We start from the raw sequence: 26,802 nt of genomic DNA, 5'->3' as shown, positions 1-26,802 counted from the left end.
TCTTGGAGCTGGAAGGGGCTTTAAGGACTTCTGTCCAACTCCTATCAAGGCAAGAATCCTCTACCATCTAGGACAGGGGTCCCCAACCGGTCCGCGGACCGAAACAAGTCTCCGGGCCGCTGGTTGCTGGGCGCTGGAAGTGGGTGAGCTTTTCCAGGTACCATTTCTACCGGAAAAGCTCACGCAACTCCCGGTATCACGGAAGCACTTTCATCAAATGGCGCGCCAAGATGCGGTCCGGGCGCGGCGCCCAGCTGATGCCTCCGCTACCGTCTAGGACATCCATTCTTTTCTAGGTTGGTCTTTCTCAACCATGATGGCTTTAAGATGGGTAGACTTCAACTCCCATCTACCATCCATACATCTTACAGTACAGTATGCTGGCTTGATCAATGGGAGAACTCTTCCCTACTCAAAGGGGTGGGAAATCATACAAGAGGTGCCATGCCAGAGGATTCCCACCGTCGGTGCCTCTGGGATGGTCCAGGGTGATGTTTTATTCCTAACCGTCGCGATCTTCTTTCAGCCCGATGTTTTGACGTGCAGAAGTCGGAAGCTATGCTCAGGAAGGTAAGAAGCAACTCGCTCGGCTTATTTTATTTTTGTGTGTGTGCACATGGGACAAGGAACGCCTAGCAAACGGCCAGTTTTACTAGTAGGCTGTGTTTGTAGACTAGCTGGGATACAGGGTTTCTTTTTTTGGTCCATGCATGTCAGTCTCCCAAAACCAAGAAAGATACACTGAGATTCTTCGGAAACCTTTATTAAAAACCGTAATTTTTCCTCACTTTAAGGCAGAAATCTTGCCAAACTACTTGCACCATAAAATATGCTGTCTGGGAACTCCAAGGGAGGTGCCGCCTTAACTCAAATTCCTCCCACTCAAATTATCTAAACAAATTATCTAAATGTTTTTTGCTCCTCCTCTCTCCCTTCTGGGAATCCAGACTTCATTCCACACCACACTGCAATACATTGTACCGAGTGAGTATGGGAGACGTCAGAGCTGGCTTGACTTGACTGCAGCCAATATCTTTAGTAAACAGAACCCTTCATTTGGCCTGTCAGAAGGTAACAAAAGGGGATCCTGTGACCCCAGGATACTGCACAAATAGGATCCCGTTGCCAAGCATCTGAATTTCGATCCTGTGACCGTTGCAATGATCATGTGAAAAACGGTTACAAGTCACTTTTTTTCAGTGTGGTTATAACTTGGAACTTGGTAACAAGGTCAGCCAATGAATAGGCATAGCAACTAAATCAGCCAATGAGGATAGTTTGGAAACTGAAACTTGAAGTAGCCTAGGCTCTTTGTTAAGCTCTGCAACTCTGCAGCTACGTTGAGTTCTGAGTCTGTATTGAAGATGAAACTAACTTGCTTGCTTGCTGAAGACTGGAGCTCTGCTCTGAACTTGCAACATGTTTCTGTTTGAGTTTGCTCCATTTTGGAGAAATCTACAACTGGTTTGTAAAATCTACTTATGTTTATTGTATCAGCCATCTGTGTTTATTTTTCTGGTGCTGATTATCGCTGCAAAACTCTCAATAGAGGTCTCAAGTGTCACCATTGAACGATCGCTCATTCATTCTCATCCCTTTTTGCTTGTTCTCTCTTGTTTCTTGGGAAACAGCACGTGCAGATGCGCAAGTATATGGATTGTGACCACATTAAGGAATGGGAAGCCCCAGAGGTGAGTCTCAGGTGATCTCAAGGGGACGCCGGTTCCTCCCGAGAATGGTACAATCACCCCCGTCTCTCGGCTTCCATGGTGCGCCATCTTGGTCACCTCAAAAAGCATGTGTGATGACTTGGGGCACGGCACAGGGATAACACTGGCAGCTGGCGGGTCCAACCTCCCTTTTATTGTTTCAAATTTCCCTCACTGCGCATGCGCGCAACTCACAGCTGATTTTCAGCTGGTTTGAGGCCTTTTTCGGACTCCCAAAGGCTTGGGGAAGGCTTCTGCAGGCTTTTCAGGCCGAAAACTAGGCCCATTTCGTCACTTCCTGTCTTTCCGGAAATACCGGAAGTGATGAAATGGGCCTAGTTTTCATCCTGAAAAGCCTGCAGAAGCCTTCCCCAAGCCTCTGGGAGTCCGAAAAAGGCCTCAAACCAGCCGGAAATCAGCTGCGAGGGGCAGTGCAGATAAGGGGGTGGCGGGGGTGGGTGGAGATTGCACGTCCCTTGGAGACCGGCCTCTCTCACCTGGCAGTCTGCTTCTCATCGCAGGTCATCCAGAAGTACATGTCTGGAGGCAACTGTGGCTTCGATCGGGAGGGCTGCCCGGTTCGCTACGAGATCATTAGGACCCTCGATCTCAAAGGACTGCTCTTCTCTGCTTCGAAACAGGACTTCCTCAAAAAAAAATTCCACGACTGTGAGATTATGCGGGACACATGCAACAAACAGAGCAAAAAAGTAAGAGAGGAGGGCCAGAGGCCATGATCCAGAGCTTCTGAATTATTATTATTATTATTTTTGCAGGCCATGGAATTTATTCATTGTGAAGTAAAATTGAATAAAAATCCTCGGGTTCCTGATCAAAAGACACCTGAGGGCTAATACATAAATGGAATAGTTGCAGGAATGAGGAAAGCACCAGGGGAGACATGACAGCAGCCTTCCAGTATTTGAGGGGCAGGAACTGGGCATGGCTAGTCTAGGGAAGAGAAGGACCAGGGGAGGCAGGATAGCAGCCGTCCAGTATTTGAGGGGCTGCCCCAAAGAAGAGAGGGTCAAGCTATTCTCCAAAGCACCAGACAACAAGACATATTAGTGCCGTTTTATAAAACCCTAGTAAGGCCACACCTGGAATCCTGCAACCAATTTTGGTCACTACACTACAAAAAAGATGTTGAGACTTTGGGGAAAAAAACATACAAAGAACAGTTGCAGGAATTGGGTATGTCTAATGTAATGAAGAGAAGGACCAGGGGTGACAGGATAGCAGTGTTCAATTTGGGTTCAAACATGGGAATCTAAATGAGATGGGGCTTTGGACCCCACCCTGGGCATTAGGGCCACACACTTTATTCTCTGTATATTCAGTATATGTGGTACCTGGCTCAATAGTAGTAACTGTGAGGGGGATCTTGGAGTCTTAGTGGACAACCATTTAAATATGAGCCAGCCTTCTGCAGTGGCTGCCAAAAAAGCCAACACAGTCCTAGGCTCCATAAACAGAGGGATAGAATCAAGATCACATGAAGTGTTAATATCACTTTATAATGCCTTGATAAGGCCACACTTGGAATCCTGCATCCAGTTTTGGTCGCCACGCTGTAAAAAACATGTTGAGACTCTAGAAAGAGTGCAGAGAAGAGCAACAAAGAGGATTAGAGGGCTAGAGGCTAAAACATAGGAAGAACAGTTGCAGGAACTGGGTATGTCTAGTCTAATGAAAAGAAGGACTAGGGGAGACATGATAGCAGTCTTCCAAGATCTCAGGGGCTGCCCCAAAGAAGAGGGAGTCAAGCTATTCTCCAAAGCACCTGAAAGCAGGACAAGAAGCAATGGATGGAAACTAATCAAGGAGAGAAGCAACTTAGAACTAAGGAGATATTTCCTGACAGTCAGAACAATTAACCAGTGGAACAACTTGCCTCCAGAAGTTGGGAATGCTCCAACACTGGGAGTTTTTAAAAAGATGTTGGATAACCATTTGTCTGAAGTGGTGTGTAGGGTTTCCTGCCTAGGCAGGGGGTTGGACTAGAAGACCTCCAAGGTTCCCTTCCAACTCTGTTCAAAGCTTTAGGGATAAAAATGTGACTGCTGCTGTTCCTATTTCATGTCTTTAATTTTTCACCTCCTGTCCTTCACTCTTCCCTTCTCTCTCGCTTTTTCTTAAGCTGGGGAAAACAATTGAGACCAACGTATTGGTTTATGATTTTGAAGGGCTCGGTTTGAAGCATTTTTGGAAGCCAGGCGTTGATGTCTACATAGAGGTGAGAGTTGGGCAAAGATGTTGGGTAGTTTTCAACATTGGCCATACATTCTGGGTGCTGAAGTCCACACATCTTCAAACATGCTTATTGGGGAAATTCTGGGAGTTGAAGTCCCTGCAAAAAATAAAGCATTCTGTCTGAAAAATTCTGGGAGTTAAAGTTCACATGTGTGTATTTCAACTTTGGCAACTCTAAGAGGTGTGGACTTCAACTCCCACAATTCCTCGGTCAGCTGTGCTGATCAGGGAATTCTGGGAGTTGAAGTCCACATATCTTAAAACAACAGGAATTCTGGGAGTCAAAGTCCACATAACTTCAAGGGGCCAAGGGTCACCAATGCTGCTTTATACCCTGGATGTCCCAATTCAGTTTTGGATCCTGCTGATAAGGTGGTTTATGATTAAATCATGATCTATCATACTATAAACTATTGCAAATTAATTCTTTCTCTACATTTCCAGATTCTTGGCATGTTCGAAGAAAACTTCCCCGAGAGCCTTAAATATTTATTTATCATTAAAGGTGAGTCTCAGTCCTTCCCTGTTGGAATATGCATTTTGTCTGCAGAAAAAAATGTCATTTATCCCTCAACATAAAGCTTTGTTTCTCCTGTCCATCATACAGCTCCAAAACTGTTCCCCATAACTTACAACATGGTGAAGCACATTCTGAGTGAACATACCCGGAAGAAGATAATTATCTTTGGAGGTGGGTTGCGTTGTTGTTATTATTATTATCATTATTATTATTATTGCACTTTGCTCATTTAATTTCCTGTTTCTAACACAGCAGTGATGGTTTCATTTTTTCCCTTTTTTATACTTATTTGGCTTTAATTTTTTAAGTTATGTTAACAATGTAGTACCTAGTAAGTCATTTCTGTCGAACACAATGCTCTAAACACGAATTATTTAAAACCGTGTGAGTTCAGCTAAGGTTACCATTGTCCCTTAATTCATTTCCAAACTTCACCGCCTGCATTTTTTAACATTGGTTTTGGTTCTGTTGTTGTGATTTTGTAAACGTTCAAAATGGTTTGGAGCTACTCATCAGTCCAACCAAGCACCCATGGAAAAGGACATCATTTTTAACTTCTTTTTTTCCCCCTAGCAAATTGGAAGGAAGACTTACAAAAATACATTGACCCTGCAGAGATCCCCATGATGTATGGGGGGACTCTCACGGACCCTGATGGGAACCCCAAATGTGAATCCAAGGTATGGAATATTTATCGGTCACTTAAAACCAGAAACCAGAATGATCTGCTTGACTCCCCTCTCAGGTTCGGTCTCATCATCTCCTACAGTTGTAGGCCGTTTTAGCCTGGCTTAGTTGTGGCTTAGAAACCTATAGTTTAGAGTTGAAGGAGTCACGTAAATCCAGCCAGATGTCAAAGGAGGTGGAGGAGGTGGTGGTGGTGGTGGTGGTGGAGGAGGAGGAGGAGGAGGAGGAGGAGGAGGAGGAGGAGGAGGAGGAGGAGGAGAACGAGAAGAAAAGAAGCAGAGGAAGAGGAAGAGGAAGAGGAAGAGGAAGAGGAAGAGGAAGAGGAAGAGGAAGAAGAAGAAGAAGAAGAAGAAGAAGAAGAAGAAGAAGAAGAAGAAGAAGAAGAAGAAGAAGAAGAAGAAGAAGAAGAAGAAGAAGAAGAAGAAGAAGAAGAAGAAGAAGAAGAAGAAGAAGAAGAAGAAGAAGCAATAATTCTGGACATTCTTCTTGTTTCTCAGATGACATATGAGGAACATCAAGAGAACGATGGGATAGGCCAATGTTTTTAGAATAGAATAGAATAACAGAGTTGGAAAGGACCTTGGAGGTCTTCTAGTCCAACCCCCTGCCCAGGCAGGAAACCCTACACCACTTCAGACAAATGGATATCCAACATATTTTTAAAAACTTCCAGTGTTGGAGCATTCACAACTTCTGGAGGCAAGTTGTTCCACTGATTAATTGTTCTAACTGTCAGGAAATTTCTCCTGAGTTCTAGGTTGCTTCTCTCCTTGATTAGTTTCCACCCATTGCTTCTTGTCCTGCCCTCAGGTGCTTTGGAGAGTAGCTTGACTCCCTCTTCTTTGGGGCAGCCCCTGAGATACTGGAACACTGCTGTCATGTCTCCCCTAGTCCTTCTTTTCATCAAAGTAGACATATCCAGTTCCTGCAACTGTTCTTCCTATGTTTTAGCCTCCAGTCCCCTAATCCAGGGTCCCCAACCAACTCCTACCGGGCACGGCTGGGGCCGCCATCTTTGATGAAAAACTCCTTCCGTGAGCTTTCGGCTTGCTGGGCTCACGCCATCTTTTTGATCAAAAAATGCGGCAAGCTCGTGAGCTTTTCTGGGTAGAAAGCCATTTCTACCGGAAAAGCTCACCGAGCTTATGCGCCATCTTTTTGATGAAACGTGCTTCCGGTGAGGTCACCGAAGCACTTTTTCATCAAAAAAAGATGGCGGCGCCCAGCTGATGCCGGTACCGGGCCGCGGCGTCAAAAAGGTTGGGGATCACTGCCCTAATCCTCTTGGTTGCTCTTCTTCACACTCTTTCTAGAGTCTTTTTGAAGCCTGACAACTTATACGATGGGTGGACTTCAACTCCCAGGAGATCTGGTTGGGGAATTCTGGGCATTGAGGTCTGCACATCTTAAAGGTGCCAAGGTTGCAAAACACAGAGGTAGGTTTTTCTTCTGGTGGCTCCTGATCTCCGTTTGTTCTGTGTTCTAGATATGCCCCGGCGGAGACGTCCCCCCAAAATACTACGTGCGAAATCAGCTGAAGCAAAAATATGAGCATTCGTTAATGGTGAATCGGGGTTCTTCCCAGCAGCTGGAATACGAGATCCTTTTTCCGGGCTGCGTCTTGAGGTAAATCAAAGGGGCAACTCGGCAGCATGGGGGAAAGAGGAAGGAGGTTTAGGGGCATTTTTTCCCCTTCTAGTCTATCTTTATTTTATTTTTAAAAAAATAAAACACAATTCTCCCAATTTTGGGGGCGGGAAGACAAACAAAATGCAAAACATTCAAAAACGTGCATTTAAAAAAAAAAAAAACCACGAACACATTATCACATATTTAGGGGGTGGTGATAACCAATTATTCCCACAAAGGAATACCAATGAAGATATTACAACGGTATTAGTTTCCCGCTCCTTGCAAAATGGGCCCAAACAAGTTTTAAACGGCTAATTCTTTTGGCAGATTATTCACCTGTCCTCTAGCTACTGTATGGATGATGAAATAGGTAAACAGGCAGGACAATAAATAATAGAGCAAGGTTGAAATTTCAAAACCCTTCTGTTCAGATAGTCCTTGACGTATGAACTGGTATAGGGTCTACTGCAGGGGGCTGGACTAGAAGACCTCCAAGGTCCCTTCCAGGTCTGGTCTATTCTATTGAATTCTTTATTCTATTATCTAACCTAATCTAATCTATTCTCTATTCTATTCTATTTATTCTATTATCTAATCTATTCTATTCTATTCTATTCTATTCTATTTTTATTCTATTATCTAATCTAATCTAATCTAATCTAATCTATTCTTTATTCTCTTCTCTGTTCAATTCTATTATCTAATCTAATTTTTCTTTATTCTATTCTCTATTCTATTCTATTCTTTATTCTATTATCTAATCTAATCTATTCTATTCTATTCTATTCTTTATTATCTAATCTAATCTATTCTCTATTCTATTCTATTCTCTATTCTATTATCTAATCTAATCTATTCTCTATTCTATTCTATTGTTTATTATCTAATCTAATCTATTCTCTATTCTATTCTATTCTATTCTATTATTCTATTATCTAATCTAATCTAATCTATTCTTTATTCTCTTCTCTGTTCAATTCTATTATCTAATCTAATTTTTCTTTATTCTATTCTCTATTCTATTCTATTCTTTATTCTATTATCTAATCTAATCTATTCTCTATTCTATTCTATTCTATTATTATCTAATTCTATTCTATTCTATTCTATTCTCTATTCTATTCTATTCTTTATTCTATTATTATCTAATCTAATCTATTCTCTATTCTATTCTCTGTTCAATTCTATTATCTAATCTAATCTATTCTCTATTCTATTCTCTATTCTATTCAATTCTTTATTCTATTATCTAATCTATTATTCTATTCTATTCTATTCTATTCTATTCTTTATTCTATTATCTAATCTATTCTCTATTCATTCTCTATTCTATTCTCTATCTAATCTATTCTCTATTCTATTCTTTATTCTATTCTCTATTCTATTCTATTCTCTATTCTATTCTATTCTTATTCTATTCTATTCTATTCTATTCTATCTTTTTCTATTCTATTCTATTCTATTCTATTCTATTCTATTCTATTCTCTATTCTATTCTTTGTTCTATTCTATTCTATTCTATTCTATTCTATTCTATTCTCTATTCTGTTCTATTCTCTATTCTATTATATTCTCTATTCTATTCTATTCTATTCTATTCTATTCTATTCTATTCTATTCTATTCTAGAATAGGGAATGGGGATGGGGTAGGACAGAACAGAACAAACACAGTTGGAAGGGACCTGGGAGGTCTTCTAGTCCAACCCCCTGCTCAGGCAGGAGACCCTATAACATTTCAGACAAATGGCTGTCCAATTTCTTCTTCTCATTGTCTTCTGCTCCGAATTCAAGGTGGCAGTTCATGTCCGAAGGGTCCGATATAGGTTTTGGTGTCTACCTGAAGACCAAGATGGGGTTCCGCCAGCACGCCGGGGAGATGACTGAGGTGCACTCCAACCAGCGCTACAACGCACACCTGGTCCCTGAAGACGGCACCCTCACCTGCTCGGAGGCTGGAATCTGTGAGTCGTCTCTGCCCAGACTTGTAGCTTTATCTCCCCTTGCGCTTTTCATACAGCTGGTCCTCTACTTACAACAGTTCATTTAGTGACCGTGCAAAGTGAACGACAGCATTGAACAAAAAAGAGAGACTTAGCACCAGGGGTGGGATTCGAAATTTTTAACAACCGGTTCTGTGGGCGTGGCTTAGGTGGTGGGCGTGGCTTGGTGGTCATGTGACTGGGTGGACATGGCTTGGTGGTCATGTTATCGGCTGGGCGTGGCCAACTCAATATCACGCACATCAAGGCACTCATCTCCTCGCCTGGACTCTTATGACTGTGGGGATGCTGCAGCAGTCGTAAGTGTGAAAAACGGTCATAAGTCACTTTTTTCAGTGCCATTGCAACCCAATTCCTTCAGCCATTCTTCCTATGTTTTGTTCTCCAGGCGTTAATCCTCTGAGTAGCTCTTCTTGGTAGTCTTTCCAGTGTCTCAACATCTTTTTTTTAATATCAAAACTGGATGCCATATTCCAGGTGGGGTCCTTCCCTGACGGTCTCTTTCTTATTCCCCCAGATGTCCTCCGCTTCGACAATACCTACAGCTACCTCCACGCCAAGAAAATCAGCTACACGGTGGAGGTTTTACTCCCGGATAAGAAATGGGAAGGGAAGTTCCAGAAGTTGGATGAACAGACTCAGAAGGTGGAGAACAACCACGCATGATGAAGATGGCATCTCCGGCGGGCCCTCTGCCCCGGGGGAGGGGGAGTGGCAGGGGTGGGCACCATCCTCAAAGGTCTTCTTTGGGGCGGAATTCTTGCTTGGGTGGTCAGGGGGCTTCAGGACTTCCAAGGGTGTTGCCAGCGGACGGAGAAATAGTCCCTTGAACCCCAGAGTTTTATAAAGGAGGAGGGGAAAACCCTCCCCATCCTCCCCAGGCCATAGCGAAGTCCAAGGAAGCTTAGCATCAGGGATCTGTGCCATCCAAAGACAGTGGCCTTCTCTGCCATTGGGTGAGTGTAATGACCAGCAATTTCAGGCTTGAAAGCACAGCAAAACTCACACAGTTGGGAAGATTCCAGGAACACAGATAAGCTATGACAACACAAGATAAAGTCACTTTGCCCCCAGCAGCCTGCCGCACGCAGCTTGCCTTTTTTTAATAAACTCCGTTCTCAGGTGTGGCTAATGAAGGGAATCAGGGCCCTTTCCTCCCCCCTAAGCCACGCAACCCATGTTGCTCCCTTCTCCGTTCCTCCCTGCATGCCTTAGGATGAACGTGCACTTTGAGGTTTCCTCTGCAGCCTTCAAATAATATTTTTTTAAATTTTAAAAGATTTTAAATCGACCAGGAAAGAAGAAAAATGAAACAGAGGGATTTACAAACTGTAAAACATTAGGAATTTACAAAATGTAAGAGGGGGAAAAAAGGAACATTTTTCAGTTTTAATGATATTAAATCCAGACAGTAAAACCCTTACCTTTTTTTCCTTTTTCAAATTGATACTGGCAAATAAGTATTTCTAATTCATCTCCCTAGGAGACTTCATGGCTAGTTTGGCAATTCATTAGAACATTTGGCACAGGGAATTATGGTAATTGATTCTCCAATTAATTAAAAACTACCAATTTAATTAATCTGTGGAATAGCTTACCTCAAAGGATTTTAAGAAGTGACTGGACAGCCACTTGTCCAGAATGGTATAGCAGGAGGTTGGACTAGAAGACCTCCAAGGTCCTTTCCTTTCCTTTCCCTTTCACTTTCCCTTCCTTTCCTTTCCTTTCCTTTGAGAGACTGGTGGGAAGGTGCACTGGCCTGGTCTATGACTACTTGCCAAGGTCAACTCACATGGCCAACTCGCCATGGCCAACTCAAATGGCCAACTCGGCATGGCCAACTCACATGGCCAGCTCGCCATGGCCAATTCACATGGCCAGCTCGCCATGGCCAACTCACATAGCCAACTAGCCATGGCCAACTCACATGGCCAACTCGCCATGGCCAACTCACATGGCCAACTCGCCATGGCCAACTCACATGGCCAACTCGCCATGGCCAACTCACATGTCCAACTCGCCATGGCCAACTCACTTGGCTAACTCGGCATGGCCAACTCACTTGGCCAACTAGCCATGACCAGCTCGCCATGGCCAACTCACCATGGCCAACTCACATAGCCAACTAGCCATGGCCAACTCACATGGCCAGCTTGCCATGGCCAACTCGCCATGGCCAACTCACATAGCCAACTAGCCATGGCCAACTCACATGTCCAACTCGCCATGGCCAACTCACTTGGCCAACTCGGCATGGCCAACTCACTTGGCCAACTCACATAGCCAACTAGCCATGGCCAACTCAAATAGCCAACTCATGGCCAATTCACATAGCCAACTCACCATGCCCAAGTCACTTGGCCAACTAGCCATGGCCAACTCAGTCTAGTTCATGTACATAGCGAGAAAAACGAACTTTGCCAGCTTACCAAGGGAACAAAACTAGTGGAACAGAATCATGCAAGAAAGGATGCCAAAGGAGAGACCAAAGGAAATAGGAATGCCCAAAAAATATTAATAATATTTTTAAAAACAATTGAACCGTTGAATTGTCCCGCAGCCAGTTGTGCCGTGTCGAATTGGTCCATTCCGGCGCCGGCCAGCTGGAGCCCAGCTGCCCGAGGGGGCCGAGCAGGAAGCCGTCCTCCAGCAGCGGCGAGAGCGAAGCGGAACCCGGCCCAGCGGCCGCCCCTCCTCCGCCTCTCCCCGCCCTCTCCGCGGCCAGTGGGAAGTGGCTTGGACCGGGCTTTGGGGCCAGTTCCTAGGTGCAACGTGCGCCCGGGGCGCCCCGTGGAGAGGCGGCGGGGCGCGTCTTTGCAGCCGCCGCTGGTGGCGGGCGAGCGGGCGAGGGAGGCATGGCTGGGCCGGGCGCCGCGGATCCCCCGCCGGATCTCTACCGGGACACCTGGGTGCGCTACCTGGGTGAGTGTTCCGCGAAGGGGCGCCGCTTTTTCCGCGGCCGCGGGTGCGGAGGGGCTGCCCGGTGGCAGAAAAAAAACGAGGCGCCTGGGGAGCGAGCAGAAGGGGAGATCCTGCAATCCGAGTGGATCCCGGGCAAGGAAAGGGAGGGGGGATTTATTGGAGAGCCTTCCGGAGCAAAAGGGAGTTTGGGCGGAAGGGATTTTGTTTTGGCCGAAAGTGAAGGGGCATCGCTTTCACTTTTGCAAGCCGACCTTCCCAAGATGCCGGCAGAAATCTGTTACCTTCACACGACCTTTTCCCACCCTCCTAAGCCCCCTTAGAATCAAATCTGATGTGCAGGGAGTGTTCTAGCCTTACAACAGTTCGGTTATACTGACCATTCAAAGTAACGAGGGGACAGAGAAAAGTGACTTTAGGACCTTTATTCGCACTTAACGTCTGTTGCAGCCCGTCGTTCACACTTAACAGCCATTGCAGCCCGTTGTTCACAGCCATTGCAGCCCGTCGTTCACACTTAACGTCCCTTGCAGCCCGTCGTTCGCACTTAACGGCCATTGCAGCCCGTGGTTCACGCTTAACGGCCATTGCAGCCTGTGGTTCACACTTAACGGCTGTTACAGCATCCCTGGGCTCACGCGAGCCGATTTTGGATGCTTGGCCACAAACTTAAATAGATGACGGTTTGAGGATGCCCGGGTTTAGGATGTTTGGCCATGGACTCATATTTATGACGGTTGCAAGATCCCAGGTAATCACGCGATTCCCCTTTTGCGACCTTCCGACAAGCAGAATGCACAGGGAGGCCAGATTCACTTAACTGGGTTACTAAATTAACCATGGCACCGATTCACTCAACAACTGTGGCCCAAAAGGGGGCAAAATTCCTTTAACAAATGTTTCACTTGGTAATTTAAAAAAATGTTGCGGTTGTAAATCGAGGACTAAACCGTTCTCAGAGCACATTTTGAATTGAATTAGTGTTAACCTTGATGGGATTTTGTGGGTCTGTGTGTGAGATTGTGTGTCGCTTGAACCCTTTGGTGGCTTTACATGCCTTGTGGGAACTGCAGACTTTCTTCATTAGGTTTCTTGGCTGGGTTGTGTGAATGTGGGATAGATGGATGGATGGATGGATGGATGGATGGATGGATGGATGGATGGATAGATAGATAGATAGATAGATAGATAGATAGATAGATAGATAGATAGATAGATAGATAGATAGATAGATAGATAGATAGATGATACAGATAGACAGACAGACGGATTAGATAGATATAGATTAACAGAGTTGGAAGGGATCTTGTAGGTCATCTAGTCCAACCCCACCCGCCCAAGCAGGAGACCCTACACGATATCTGACAAATGGCAGAAATGGGTTGTTTTTAAAAGAAAGCCTCGGAGGAAAAAACAGGCGAGATGCAGGAGATCGGAGGGCTTTGGGGTACAATTTAAGGAGGCCCTGAAAGGGTGAGAATTGGGGTTTTTGGAGTGAGAGAAGTCAACTGGAGGTGGAAGTGTGGCTCAAGGTGACTTTCTGGATCCTGAGAAGGGCTCTGTGCTTGAGGCAGCCGGAGGAAAAGGCTGTGCTTTGAAGGGCACAGCAGAAGGCAGCAAGGACGCATTTTTTTGTGCTGCAACATCACGAAATTTAATCTGGATTGGACAGCTGCTCCTACGGTAAGGTTGCCCCCTTAAGGACGGTAGGAGCAGCTGTCATTGACTTACAACCACAACCAAGTCCAAAATTTCTGTTGTTAAGTGAGTTTTGCCCCCTTTTATGACTTACAACCTCCGTGGGGAAAGTCAGGTGCTCAATCATCATTTGTTTAATCGTGGTTTGTTCACAAAGCTCCAATTGGGGCTCGTGTTGCGTTTTGAATAGTGAAGGAGCTGCCTTTACACCCTCGGCTAAGCCAAGAAGCAAGGTACAGCGTAGCAGGAGGAAGACACAGGGTCACGATGGCTGAGCCTGGCCTACCTTGCAGGGCTGTGAAGCAGATTAAAATGGGGATGAGGAAATGAAAGAGCTGTGTTGTGGCCCGCCGGCGGCTGGTGGAGCTGGCAGCAGAGTCAGACAGCAGTGAGGAGGTTGGGAGGAACCTGGGCCAGTCCTGGAGGCTGAGGAAGGCTTGGACAAGGGCTCTGCATCAGAGGCAGAGATGGAGACAGGGCGGGCTGGCAGTCATCTGCTGCCTTTAGGCTGGGGCAGCAGTGAGGCGGGGGAAATTTTGCCAAAAGGAAGGCACAATTAAGAACTCAGGGTCGACGTGGGAGTAAGGCCACAGGTGGACAGTGAATGCCCCCCCTCATGGGGATTAAAAGAGAAGCAAAAGGGGAGGGGGCTTTTGTAGGAAACAACTCGTTCAGTCGTTCGTTCGTTCCAGCCTCGTGAAGTTTCGTCCGTTATAACCCAGCCCTTCCTTGTCAGCACTGAGTGTGGAGTTTTACTGGGCAGCGTTCCAGGATTGATAAAGGTCTGAGCTCATCAGTATCCCTTCACAAGACTGTTTGCCAAGCCGTTGGCTGACTGTGAATGACATAAGTTCACATTAATGTAATAAAAGAGGTTTTCGCTGGGACTCAGGATTGGCTTAGTGTTTTTGGGGGAGGCCTAGGACAGAAGAAGCTGAATGTGCTTTGTTGTTTGTTGCAGGCTACGCTAATGAAGTGGGAGAATCTTTTAGGGCTTTGGTGCCCGTCTTTGTGGTCTGGGCCAGTTATGGCGTGGCCACGGCCTACGTGACAGCAGATGCGGTCGACAAGGGTAAAAAAGCCATGGCAGCTGTAAGTATGAAGGCTGGAGGGTCACATCCTTGGGACAGGTTTCCTCGTGCAGGAAAATCGTGTTTTTTCCAACCTCGACGAGTTTTTAAGATCCGTGGACTTCAACTCCCAGAATCCCCCAGCCGCAGAGGTGGTGTTCAGCCGGTTCTGAACGGTTCTACAGAACCGGTTGCGGAAATTTGGGGTAATTCAGACAACCGGCCAATCCCGCCTCTGACTGGCCCCGCCAACCCCATCTCTTCTCTGCCTCCCATCGAGTCCCAGCTGATCGGCTGGTTCTTCTTTGGTTGCCCTGCACAGGAGAACGGAGCTGGAAAGCAGGTTTAGTGGGGTGGAGGGAATGAGGATTTTGCAGTATCCTTCCCCTGCCACGCCCACCAAGCCACGCCCACAGAACCAGTAGTAAAAACAATGTGAATCCCACCACTGCCCAGCTGGCGTGTGAGAGACCACCGTGGAAGGAGGCTACGGTGATTTGTTCAGTAAGGAGAAATAAGGAATAACTCTCTAAATCTTCCTTTTTGACCAGGTAAACCCCCAGGAGGAAGGGGGGGCCATGCAGGCGGCCGTGGCGATGGTGGACACGTTCATCTGGCAAGGCTTAGCCTCGGTGGCCATCCCCGGATTCACCATCAACCGCATCTGCGCAGGGTCCCTCTACCTCATGGGCAGCTTGACCCGCTGGCCACTCCCGGTTAGGAAATGGACAACGACGGCCGTTGGGCTTACGGCCATCCCTTTCATCATTAAGCCTATTGACAGGTATGGGCTGGGCCAGCCTCTTGGTGAAGGGGAGCAGAGCTGTTCTGACGCGGCTCCCCAAACACGACAAACCCTCTGAAGTGAACTCAAAAGATTCCTTCATTTAGCCCCAGCAAAAAGTTTCTCACTGCAGGCTAACAAGTCTGTCTGGCAGGGGAGGTGAATAGTCGATGAATACTCCTCTCTCTCTCTCTCCCTCTCTCCCTCCCTCCCTCCCTCTCTCTCTCACTCACATACACACACACACATCACTCTTTATTTTATTCCTTCCTTTTTTCCCTCTCCCTATCTTTCTCATCACTTTTTTCTCCTTTCTTTCTTTCCTTTCTTTCCTTTCTTTCCTTTCTTTCTTTCTTTCTTTCTTTCTTTCTTTCTTTCTTTCTTTCTTTCTTTCTTTCTTTTCTTTCTTCTTTCTTCTTTCTTCCTTCTTTTATTTCTCTTTTTCTTTCTCTCCCTCTCCCTCTTTCTCTCTCTCTTCACTCTTTCCTTCCTTTTTTCCCTCTTCTTTCTTTCTTTTTCTCCTTTCTTTCTTTCTTTCTTTCTTTCTTTCTTTCTTTCTTTCTTTCTTTCTTTCTCTTTCTTTCTTTTCTCTTTCTTTCTTTCCTCTTTTCTTTCCTTTCTTCTTTCCCTTCTTTTATTTCTCTCCTCTCTCTCTCCCTCTCCTCTCTCTCTCACACACACACACACAATCACTCTTTATTTTATTCCTTCCTTTTTTCCCTCCCTATCTTTCTCATCACTTTTTTCCCCTCTTTCTTTTTCTTTTTCTTTCTCTTTCTTTCTTTCTCTTTCCTTTCTTCCTTTTATTTCTCTTTTTCTTTCTCTCTCTCTCTCCCTCCCTCCGTCCCTCCCTCCCTCCACTTGGCTGTTATACAGGTCCGTGGATTTCTTAATGGATTCCAGCCTTCGCAAACTTTACAAAAGCAACAAGAAGCCGCCTCCACTTTGAGATGCCGAGTCCGGTGTTTTTATATATGTGTATGTAAATTATATACATATCACTACCTCTCACTCCAGGGTCTAGGATCTATTTTGAAATTGGTTCAATGTGGATCAGGGTAGCAGATCTGTTCGATTGGGTTTTGGGGAAGGGGAGAATCAAGAAAGGGATGAGATTTTCCTTCAAAGTGTGTTCGGGTGCAGGGGAGCAAAATGAAGAGCTGGACTGGATTGATTTTTAGCTCGATCTTCAGATCTTGTTTCAAGAAATGGATCTTATTTAATCAAACAGCTTATTATTATTATTGTAAGTCTTTACTTTTTTTTTTTAATGTAAGACACCCAAATTGATCTGGAGCTGGGTGACCTTTCAATTCTATTAAATAAGTGTATAGTAAGTAGCAAGGATGAGCAAGAAAGAAGCACACTGTTTTCTCCTACACTGTGAAATCCACTGAGGAATTGTACTAGTTAATTAGCTAATGATTTAATTGCACTGAAATTTGCAACAGTTGGGAGTTGATTCAGGTCCACTGGTTTCTCACCAACCTCGCTGTAGTTTTTCCTCTTTTAGCCGTCTTAAAAATAAAGGGAAAACAAACCGACGTTGGCTCTTGGCTGCATTACATCCTAGCACCATAGCGCAGAATTGCAGATTTCTGTCATGCGCAAGTCGTCCTTGACTTAACAACCAATATTTCTGCTGCTATTTTGGGAGTTTTGCCCCCATTTTGCCACATATTGTTTTTTTTGCAACCCTTGTCCAAGAATTGTTCCAGTAACCCGGTTGTTAAGTGAAACTGGCTTCCTCGTCGAATTTGCTCGTCCGAAGGTTGCCAAAGGAGATCATGTGAACTTGGCACAGCGACAGTCATAAGTATGAACCGTTTGCCAAGCGTCTTGAATTTGGATCACGTGATTCTGGAGATGTTACAACAGTGGTTGTGTGAACCACTGTCATAAATCACATTTTCCAGTGCCTCTGCAACTTCGTACAATCACTGAATGGACTGTTGTAAGTTGGGTATTACACCGAACAGTTGTAAGTTCTGTATAATAGAGAAAAGGAAAGGCTCACCCTCCCACCCACCCCCCGAGTTAAAATGTCTTTTCCATCCACATTATAAGCCCCTCCAGCCATTCCCCCCCAAAAAATGTTAAGGGAAAACATGTCAACCCGGCTAGCGCCGAGCCTTCCCTGGAAGAACCGAGCCGACAAAACCCTACTTTACAGATTGCAGTATATTGATTTATATCGCAGTAGATTGAATAAACTACAGTTCACCCGAGATGTTCAGCACAAAGAAACAAACAAACAAAAAGGGTGTGTGTGTGTGTTTAATCTGCTAGATTGTGGTTGAATGTGTTGCAGGAAAAGTGACGCAGGAGCCATTAAGACTCCGGGGAATGTATTGACTAGCGTGATTTTGGCTGGTGCTTTTTAATCCTCACCTCCACCGTTTGGTTATTCTTTCTGGGGGGTCTCGCTGTTGTGCTTGCAGGAATCCACGCTGGATTCCTTCTCCATCTCTTCGGGCTCTAGGCAAGCGCCCACCATTGTCTGTAGCTCTGTGTGGAAAGGCTGCTCCTTGTGGTCCCTCAGCCACCTGGGCCTGGCCACCACGCCGTAATAGCGCAGCACGGCCAGGACCAAAGCTATGAGGACCCCGACAAAGAAGGCCGCCAAGATGCAGCTGCAGACAAAGGCCACGCTCACCAGTAACATCCTCTTCATGGTCTGGCACTTCCCTGCGGAAGAGAAGAAGGGAGAGGTTCATTCACGGGCTTCTTGGGTCATCCTTCTCCAGCTCGGACCTCGCCTGGGGTGTGGACTGCGATTCCCAGAATCCTTACCGGAATTGGGATGAGGGATTCCGGGAGTTTGAAGGCCACACATCTGGAAAATGGTCAAAACTCCACCCTGCCCCATAAGTGACTAACAAGTAAGGATCCGGAAAAATGCCAACCTTCCAGCCAGGAAACGTCTTGCTTGTGGACTTTGAGTGGGCCAAGGAGTTCTCTGCGTGATATCCCTTCACCTAGAAACCCTGAATGGGAGAAAGCACCCCACGCTTAGTGGCGGAAAGGGGAAACCAAGGAAAACACAGCAGCAAATATTCGCCCAAATTTCTGTAGGAACTCAAGGTGCATCTGAGCTTCAAGGGGAAGCAATTTGGAGTCTTCAGAAGGTTCTGAAGCCACTCTAGGCTGAGCTGTGGAGCCCGCTCTATGGCTTAACCACCTTTGGCCATCCAGGTTGTTGTTTTTATTTTTCCTTCAATTCAATTATGTCCGATTCCTGGAGATGTCTCCCTGTTGTTTTCTTGGCAAGGTTTTTCAGAAGCAACTTGCCATTTCCTCCTTCTTGGATGATGTTTTTCAACCGTGAGCACTTTAAGATGTGTGGACTTCAACTTCCAGAATTCCCTGGCCTAGGGGGATTCTGGGAGTTGAAGTCCACACATCTTAAAGCACTCAAGTTTGAGAAACATTGTTTTCTAGGGCTGAAAGGAAGTGACCGGCCCAGAATCACCTAGCTGACTTTATGCTCAAGGCAGGACTAGAACTCACAGTCTCCCAGTATCTAGCCGGATACCTTTAAGCATTATACCAAACTGGCTCTTAACTAGATCCAAATATAAGGACTTCTTCAACACCAAAAGTGATAGAAGAGGAAGAGGAGGAGGAGGAGGGAAGAAGAGGAGGAGGAGGAAGAAGAAGAAAGAAGGGAGAAGGGGAAAAGAAGGGAGGAAGGAGAAAAAAGCAGAAGAAAGGAGGAAGAAGAAAGGAGGAAGGGAGAAGGAGGAGAAGAAGGAGAAAAAGAGGAGGAGGAGAGGAGGGAGTAGGGGAGGAGAAGAAGAAGAAGAAAAGCATGGTTTATAAACGATAGGCATGACGTTCACACCACACACAAAATTCAGAACATGGAAATCACAGTGGGTGATTTTTCACGTTGGGTGGAACTTGTTGCCATTTGGCTTAAAAATAATAAAATACAGAAGACCAGCAGGTACCTTTGAGATTCCCACGAGGAGCGGGTTCCTGGTGGCAGTAGCTGTCACAACAGTTGCAGATTGATGACTTGGAGAGTTCGTCTAGATTCTTCCACCTTTTGAAAATAATCCAAAAGCAACTCTTACTATTTCTAAGGCTGTTGTCAAGGAACCGCATAGACAGAACATCCTTAGGAAACATTCATCCTCTGAATCATAACGCAATCCCAACCTTTGGGGCCTTCCTGAAGGTGATGACTTTGTATCAGAGGTAGAATTCAGCCAGTTGTTACCGGTTCTAGAGAACTGGTAGCAAAAATTTTGAGTTGTTCAGAGAACCAGCCAATACCGCCTCTAACTGGCCCCGTCAACCCCATCTATTCTCTGCCTCCCATTGAGTCCCAGCTGATCGGCTGGGTCTTCTTTGGTTGCCCTGCCCAGGAGAAGGGAGCTGGAAAGCAGGTTAGTGGGGTGGGGAGGGAAGGGGGATTTTACAGTATATCCTTCCCCTGCCATGCCCACCAAGCCACGCCCACAGAACCAGTAGTAAAAAAATTTGAATCCCACCACTGCCTTGTATGTACAGGTAGTCCTCCAACTTACGACCAACACCGATTCCACAGTTTCTAGTTGTTGAATGAGTTTCCCCCCCTGTTTTACAACCTTTTTTGCTGCAGTGGTTAAGTGAAGCCCTGCAGGTATTAAATTAGTTGCACCTATCCTTCCATCCCCCTCCCACCATCAGAATTGATGAAGCTTCTTGGATGAGAAGTGAAATTATTTCTTTCTTCTTCCTTCCTTCTTCTTCCTTCCTTCTTCCTTCCTTCTCCTTCCTTCCTTCTCCTTCCTTCCTTCCTTCCTTCCTTTCTCCTCCTTTCTCCTCCTTTCTCCTCCCTTCTTCCTTCCTTCTCCTTCCTTCTCCTTTCTTCTCCTTTCTTCTCCTTCCTTCTTCTCCTTCCTCCTCCTCCTCCTCCTCCTCCTCAAGGAAAAAAAGTTGCTTTTTGAAGTGAGAGAGAGGAAAAAAGCACTTTTGAGACAGCTATGACCTGGATGATTGAGAATCTCCGCGGACTGATTTTGAAAGCTAAACTTGATCGCTACTCAGAGGAGAAACTCCAGACCATTTCTGGGCTGTTGGCCAGACTGGAGGGGGGGGGAAAGCAGACATCTTGGAAAGAAAAAAAAAAAAACCAGTGGCAAGGAACTTCCATGTTATTGCTACGAAAACTTCATCCACGGGGCTGCCATGTTCTCCGGTGCCCAGTTGATCAAGAGTCGTTACCTTTTCCTGCAGCTGCCCTTGGTTGGGTCAGAAATGGAAGGTCAAGAGATGCTCAGGGTTGGGAGCTCACCTGGAGGAGGTGCTGTCAAAGATGCACATCTTCTTCCCAGGGGTTGTAGGAAGCTTCTGGCTCCAAGCTGTGAGAAGGCAATGAAGATAGATCTGGAAGAAAAGAGAAGAGAATTGGCACTTGGGATAAGAAGAGGGTGTAGAGTCTCTCGCTTGGGTGGGGGGACTGGACTAGATGACCTATAAAGGTCCCTTCCAACTCTGATTATCTGTTAGATGCCACCATGGCTGGTCCCCAGACCCAAATCCTACAGCAGAGGCAGCACTCGGTAATTCCCATCCCCACCTCTTTGCCTTAGAAGTGTATTGGTCAACCTTAAGGACGTTAAGATAGGTGGACTTCAATTCCCAGAATTCCTCAGCAAGCGGTGCTGGCTGCTGAATTCTGGGAGTGGCCGTCTACTCATCTTAAAAGTTGCTGAGGTTAAGAAACGCTGGTTGGGGAATTCAATTCAAGCTGGCTGGGGAACTGTGGGAGTTGAAGTCCCCCCATCAATTCAAGCTGGCTGGGGAATTGTGGGAGTTGAAGTCCCCCCCATCTGAAAGCTGCTGAGGTTAACAAATACTGCCTGTAGTATTGTACTAGTGATTATTCTAGCAATTTGTCAGAGTATATCCATGATCTGGAATCGAGCATGGTAACAAGGTCAGCCAATGAACAGGCATAACAACTAAATCAACCAACGAGAGCTAAATTGTGGGCTGAAACTTAAAAAGAGAGAATCTGGGCCTGGTTTATCTCTGTTCTGTGCTCAGCTCTAAAGTGAAAGAGAAACTAACTTGCTTACTTGCTGAACTAAAGCGAAACTGATGCCTGTTTCTGAGCTCCAGAGTGGCTGTTCTGTTCTGAACCAGTAACATGTCTGCTTCTGTTTGAGTTTGCTCCATGTTGGAGAAATCTACAACCGGTATTGTAAAATTTACTTTACATGTTTATAAAAAAGTTAAATGAAGCCTCGGCTTTGGAATATATAGAGTAGAATAACAAAAGAGTTGGAAGGTACCTTGGAGGTCATCGAGTCCAAGCCGCTGCCTAAGCAGGAGACCCTACACCCGTGATGGCGAACCTGTGGCGCGCAGAGCCGTTAGTGCCAGCACACAAGCCGCGGGCATACTTACCTCACTGCGCATGTGTGCGCCTCACAGCCGATTTTTCGGCTGATCTGAGGCGTTTTTGGGGCCTCCCAGAGGCTTGAAAAAAAGCCTTTGCAGGCTAAATAATAGGCCCGTTCCGGAAGTGATGAAATTATTCGGCCTGCAAAAAGCCTGCGAGAAGCTTTTGTCAAGCCTCTGGGAGGCCAAAAAACACCTCAAACCCTCAAACCGACCAAAAATCAGCAGTGAGGTGTGGTGTAGAATGGGGGGCAGGTGGGGGGCAGGGAGGGTACAGTTCAGCTTGCAATGCAGCCCCCCAGCCAGTGTGTTTGCGTGGGACTCTTGTTGGAGAAGAGTTTGCGTTTCCCTGGTCACACCAGTTTGCCTCTCTTTCCCCAAGTTCCGTCTGAGGACCGGCGTACATGTCCCACCCATGCCTACCTCTTCCGAGTCATCCGTCAACAGGAAAGCGGGCAGCTTGAACACGATGGAGGAGTCCGTTTTGCGAAACCAGGTTATTTCGGGAACCCCGGCATGCAGGCACCTGCCAAGGGCAGAAAGCAAGTGCCAAAACTTCTTTTTTTTTTTTTTTTTTAATAGCGAGGGCAGGGGAGCGGGATCTGTGCTTCCCAGGTGAACCCACCGCTCCATCTGTGCCTAGGTGGCACAGGGCTTAAGAGTGCCCAGTCCTGCAGGCTTTCTTCCGCTGCCTGCCGGCTGTCTGCAGTTTGGCCGTTCGAATCTCACCAGGCTCAAGGTCGATTCAGCTTTTCCTCCTTCCGAGGTGGATAAAAGGAGGAAACCCAGATTGTGGGGGGCAAGAGGTTGATTCTGTAACCCACTTGCAGAGGGCTGGGAAGCACTGGGAAGCGGTATATAAGTCTAAGGGCTATTGCTATCTTCCTTTCCTTTCCTCCTTCCCTTTCCCTTTCCCTTTCCCTTTCCCTTTCCTTTCCTCCTTTCCTTTCCTTTCCTTCTTTCCTTTCCTTTCCTTTCCTTTCCTTTCCTTTCCTTTCCTTTCCTTTCCTTTCCTTTCCTTTCCTTCCTCTCTCACTCCCTTCCCAGTGGTTAGAATGCAATATGGCAGGCTGATTCTGCCAACTGCCAGCAGTTCAATCCTGACTGGCTCAAGGTCGACTCAGCCTTTTATCCTTCCATAAAACGGGGACCCAGATTGTTGGGGGGGGGGGTCAAGAGCCTGGCTCTGTAAAACCACTTAGAGAGGGCTGTGAAGCATTGTGAAGCAGTCTATAAGTCTAAGGGCTAGTGCTGTCTTCCCACCCAACCATAGCCAACCGCAGGGGATGATGGGAGCTGGAAGAGAGCCTCTCTTAACAAGACCCCAGCTCAAGGGGAGGCTGCAGTCCTGACGTCTTCTTCAGCACCAATGCAGAGAAATTCTCTGGGCTCCCCTTCCATTTCACCAAGAGCTGCCTTGCGGGAGAATCTATTTGGAGGGAAAGACCTCCACCAGCCCAGCCCCATAATCCACAATCCCTCACCCGTGGTTGTTCACAATGATGTCAATCCTTCTGGCATGGCTGTGGTGTGGAGCATCGGCTCCATAGCAGTCCTCAATAAAGAGTTTGGGGAAGACGCCTGGGCTTGCTCGGGTGCTCGCTTCTACGTGGAGCACAGAACCCTCCGTATGGACTTCAGGGACAGCTTCAACGCTGAAGTCTTCTGGAAGGAGAGACAAAAACCGCCACACCTTCAACTCCACAAACCGGCAAGCAATATCCAGACAACACGCTTAACGTTGCCCCTTGACCAGGATCTGGGATAAAGCGATTCATAGAGATGGAGCCAAAGCAATGGGCCAAAAAAATATAGGGCCGATGGTTCCTCTGAAGAGGAAGAAAATTCCCCTTGCATCCCACCCCCGTTTAGTCACAACTGGATGGGTCTTCCTTGGGTGAAAAGCGAAACTTGTTCTTCTAAGAAATAAACACCCCAATTGTCTCTTGAAAATGCACCTTGGATCTCTGAAAAGATCAGCCTTACCATTCAGGATTCTCAGGGAGAAAGTCAGGTTGGCGTTGAATTCAATAGTTTGCAAGAATCGGCTTTCCATTGGTTTCCTAGTGGGACTTGGGGGAATCGGCAAGTCGTTTGCTGTAGGTTTCATGGCACGGTGGGAGTCACGCCACATCAGTCCTCTTGCAGCTGGAATGGAAATGGAAAAGCAGGAAGCAAAAAAGAGAGAGAGAGAGGTTAGCTGGACCAGATGTTCACGGCCATTTTCAAAGCTGGGTGTCAGGCGAGGCTCTATTCAAAATCCAAGAAAGAAAACCTTAGACTCCATTTATAGAGAAAAGGACTTTTACTGAATTTGAAGTAGCATCAGAAGAAATACAAGATCTGAGGCAATAGACGTGAAAATCACATAAAGTTACCCCATGTTCCCACCCCCAATAGTTCAAACTGGGCACCCAACCTGAGGTGTGTATGTCAAGGACCTCAGAGGGAAGGAAGGAATGGAGGGAGGGGAGGGAGGGAGGGAAGGGAGGGATGGAAGGAATGGAGGAGAGGAAGGAGAGGGAAGGAAGGAAGGAAGGGGAGGGAGGGAGGGAGGGAAGGAAGGGAGGGAGGGAGGGAGGGAGAAATTTCCTGACAGTGAGAACAATTAACCAGTGGAACAGCTTGCCACCAGAAGTTGTGGCTGCTCCATCACAGGAGGTTTTTAAGAAGAGACTGGACAGCCACTTGTCTGAAATGGTAGAGGGTCAACTGCTTGAGCAGGGTGTTGGACTAGAAGACCTCAGAGGTCCCTTCCAGCTCTCTGCCAATCGATCGATCGGTTGACACTGCACTGAGTGGTCTCCCATCCCTTCCCTGAGATGCAATGCATCTCTTCCCCGAGTTGAAATCTGCACGCAACATTCACGCTCTTTTGTGCCTGCGAAACAGGCTGCTTACCATGATAGACTTTTTGGAAGAAGCTCATTTCCTCCGTGGTTGCCGGAAGAGAGTTGGGAGCCGTGACTGGGGAGGAAAAGCCGCCATTTCCTTGGGCCAAAAGCTGAGTTGCTGAAAAGACAGAAGGAACAAAATGGCTGATCCGGAATCTGTTGGCTTCGCTCCCTCAGCCTGCTTCTCATGTCACACACACCTACTCGCCAACATTAATTGAAAAGCTTCTCCTTTACAAACCCATCCCTCGTGGTTTATAAAGGGCAATTTGAGTTAGAACGAGAACAACAGAGTTAAAAGGGACCTTAGAGGTCTTCTACTCCAACCCAAAAAGAAATTTCTTTCTTGAGGTGGGGTTTTTCACATCAGGCAAACACACTTCTCTCAGCTTAACACTATGGGTGTAAATCAGGATTAGTGGCAAGTTCAACAAGGTGAACTGAAGGAGGTGTAGAGAGGCCAAGTCTTTAAATAATCCAAAAAAAAAACACACCCAAAAACACCAAACCCCAAGGAACTGGTTTAACTAAAGATGCTGCAGATAAACCTCTATTTTATTTTATTTTTCTTATATGTATCCATGTATTCATAACTATGTTTTTACTTTTACCTATTATCTTGTAAGCAATTGACAAACCAAATAAATAAATAAAATAAATAAATAGTGAACTGGCCTCTAGGATGCTTCCTGAGCATTCCAGTGGAACAATGTGAGGCCCAAAGGTATTACTGCACTGTAAATAAATATATTAAGGACAAAAAAAAAAACCTTGTTTATAGGGGAAAAAACCAAAGTCAAATATATATATATATATATATAGATAACAAAGACTGCAGACCAACAGGCAGCTCCTAAATAAATTCAGAACTTGAGAGGGGGAAAAAAAATCTCCTTTTTTGTGTTTGCAACCATGTTTTGGACTCACCCAGGAAAAGAACACCCCAAACTCTTCTACAAAGCACCATCTTGTCTCTGGAGGAGATTCTCCCATCCAAACGCAGCTGTCCTCAGACCTCCTTAAATGGCCATTGATTGCCTGGGACAAAACCGGGCTCACCTGAGGCTGCTTCTTTCCGTGCTGATTGGTCAATCCCTCTTAACAGAAGAACAGAGTTGGAAGGGACCCTGGAGGTCTTCTAGTCCAACCCCCTGCTCAGGCAGGAAACCCTACACAACACTTCAGACAAATGGTTGTCAGGTCTCTTTTTTTAAAAAAAAAAAAAAACTCCAGCGTTGGAGCATTTACAACTTCGGGAGGCAAGTTGTTCCACTGATTAATTGTTCTGACTGTCAGGAAATTCCTCCTTAGTTCTATGTTGCTTCTCTCCTTGGTTAGTTTCCACCCATTGCTTCTTGTCCTGCCTTCAGGTGCTTTGTAAAATATAGATTGACTACCTCTTCTATAGGGCAGCCCCTGAGATATTGGAACACTGCTATCATTTGTCCGCAATGGTATACTGTCTCCTGCTTGAACAGGGGGTTGGAATAGAAGACCTCTAAGATACCTTCCAATTCTTCTCTCTTCTCCTCCCTCCTTTCTCCCCTCCCCTCTCCCCTCTCTCTTCTCTTCTATGTCACCACTAGTCCTTCTTTTCATTAGACATATCCAATTCCAGCAACCGTTCTTCTTCGTATCTTTTGTTCTCCATGCCTTTAATCATCTTAGTTCCTCTTCTCTGTCCTCTTTCCAGTCTCAACGTCTTTTTTTTTTGTAATGTGACCAAAACTGGATGCAGTGTTCCAATGGTGGTCTTAACTAAGGCACTATAAAGTGGCATTAACATTCTATATCGATACCTATCCCTGAACTGCAGTCCAACCCAGCTCTCTACTTTTCTAGTGGCTCAGGTCGATGGGAGCTGGAGACCAAAAGAGGTGCAGGGGGGGCCTGTTTTCCTTAAACGGCAGGGGTACAACTGTACAACAGATCTGCTACTGCGTGTGTACATTTTGCTTTTTTACACTGGAGCAAGACAAAGTGACTCTGCTCCTTCCCAAAACGTTGGACTTCATATCCCATGGTTCTCAGCCAACATGGCCAATGTGAAGAAATGGTGGGAATCGTAATCCATGTTATCAGAAGAGAACCAGGTCTCTAGCTCTGATCGGTTATCTCTCACAGTGGCTGGTTTGTTTTCATGGTGGTTAACTTTTTTTTCTACCCAAAAGGCATTTTTTTTTCCTGTTAATTAAAAATAATATGCTATGTATCCCCTTGGCATAAATTTCATGATATT

The 26,802-nt window shown here is 46.0% G+C and overlaps 3 protein-coding genes across 5 annotated transcripts in view; 2 read left to right on the top strand and 1 right to left on the bottom strand.

The window, feature by feature from the left end:
• LOC148129584 (SEC14-like protein 2) overlaps positions 1 to 26,802 on the top strand; it is a 120,653-nt gene that overhangs the window by 4,661 nt on the left and 89,190 nt on the right. The window contains exons 3-12 of the mRNA XM_087942626.1: positions 527 to 570; positions 1,632 to 1,691; positions 2,231 to 2,419; positions 3,850 to 3,945; positions 4,407 to 4,467; positions 4,570 to 4,653; positions 5,056 to 5,162; positions 6,656 to 6,795; positions 8,594 to 8,763; positions 9,320 to 10,024. Of these exons, the coding sequence (XP_087798752.1) occupies positions 527 to 570; positions 1,632 to 1,691; positions 2,231 to 2,419; positions 3,850 to 3,945; positions 4,407 to 4,467; positions 4,570 to 4,653; positions 5,056 to 5,162; positions 6,656 to 6,795; positions 8,594 to 8,763; positions 9,320 to 9,468 (1,100 nt within the window). The 3' untranslated portion in view covers positions 9,469 to 10,024. The remainder of the gene's footprint in view (positions 1 to 526; positions 571 to 1,631; positions 1,692 to 2,230; positions 2,420 to 3,849; positions 3,946 to 4,406; positions 4,468 to 4,569; positions 4,654 to 5,055; positions 5,163 to 6,655; positions 6,796 to 8,593; positions 8,764 to 9,319; positions 10,025 to 26,802) is intronic.
• On the top strand, positions 11,458 to 16,817 carry MTFP1 (mitochondrial fission process 1). 2 transcript variants are annotated; one of them, XM_087942625.1, is made up of 5 exons: positions 11,458 to 11,724; positions 14,381 to 14,511; positions 15,041 to 15,273; positions 16,150 to 16,251; positions 16,787 to 16,817. In XM_087942625.1, the coding sequence occupies exons 1-4, from the start codon at positions 11,658 to 11,660 to the stop codon at positions 16,220 to 16,222; spliced, it is 504 nt and encodes a 167-aa protein (XP_087798751.1). In that variant the 5' UTR covers positions 11,458 to 11,657; the 3' UTR covers positions 16,223 to 16,251; positions 16,787 to 16,817. The 2 variants fall into 2 exon arrangements, with proteins under 2 accessions (XP_087798751.1, XP_087798750.1); XM_087942624.1 differs by having other exon boundaries at positions 16,150 to 16,817.
• Positions 17,440 to 25,740, bottom strand: LOC113427920 (zona pellucida sperm-binding protein 3-like). 2 transcript variants are annotated; one of them, XM_087942623.1, is made up of 9 exons: positions 25,623 to 25,740; positions 24,571 to 24,681; positions 23,656 to 23,817; positions 23,154 to 23,334; positions 22,093 to 22,195; positions 20,558 to 20,649; positions 19,227 to 19,321; positions 18,180 to 18,260; positions 17,440 to 17,961 (listed from the first exon to the last, which is right to left on the bottom strand). In XM_087942623.1, the coding sequence occupies exons 2-9, from the start codon at positions 24,596 to 24,598 to the stop codon at positions 17,678 to 17,680; spliced, it is 1,026 nt and encodes a 341-aa protein (XP_087798749.1). In that variant the 5' UTR covers positions 24,599 to 24,681; positions 25,623 to 25,740; the 3' UTR covers positions 17,440 to 17,677. The 2 variants fall into 2 exon arrangements, with proteins under 2 accessions (XP_087798749.1, XP_087798748.1); XM_087942622.1 differs by lacking the exon at positions 25,623 to 25,740 and adding an exon at positions 25,491 to 25,608.

The sequence above is a fragment of the Notechis scutatus genome, chromosome 13 (genome assembly GCF_049901735.1).
Source record: "Notechis scutatus isolate UNSWTSFEM ecotype Mainland chromosome 13, rNotScu1.2, whole genome shotgun sequence".
Taxonomy (NCBI): Eukaryota; Metazoa; Chordata; class Lepidosauria; order Squamata; family Elapidae; genus Notechis; species Notechis scutatus.
Note: the sequence above shows the minus strand (reverse complement) of the source record. Positions and strands in the feature narration are given on the sequence as shown.

Coding starts and splice junctions, on each gene's coding strand:
- MTFP1 (XM_087942625.1), top strand. CDS start 11,658: ATGGCTGGGCCGGGCGCCGCGGATCCCCCGCCGGATCTCTACCGGGAC. Junction 14,512..15,040: donor GTAAAAAAGCCATGGCAGCT/GTAAGTATGAAG, acceptor CTTTTTGACCAG/GTAAACCCCCAGGAGGAAGG. Junction 15,274..16,149: donor ATCATTAAGCCTATTGACAG/GTATGGGCTGGG, acceptor GCTGTTATACAG/GTCCGTGGATTTCTTAATGG.
- LOC113427920 (XM_087942622.1), bottom strand. CDS start 25,530: ATGGTGCTTTGTAGAAGAGTTTGGGGTGTTCTTTTCCTGG. Junction 24,682..25,490: donor TTGGGGTGTTCTTTTCCTGG/GTGAGTCCAAAA, acceptor CTGTCTTTTCAG/CAACTCAGCTTTTGGCCCAA. Junction 23,335..23,655: donor CTCCCTGAGAATCCTGAATG/GTAAGGCTGATC, acceptor CTCTCCTTCCAG/AAGACTTCAGCGTTGAAGCT.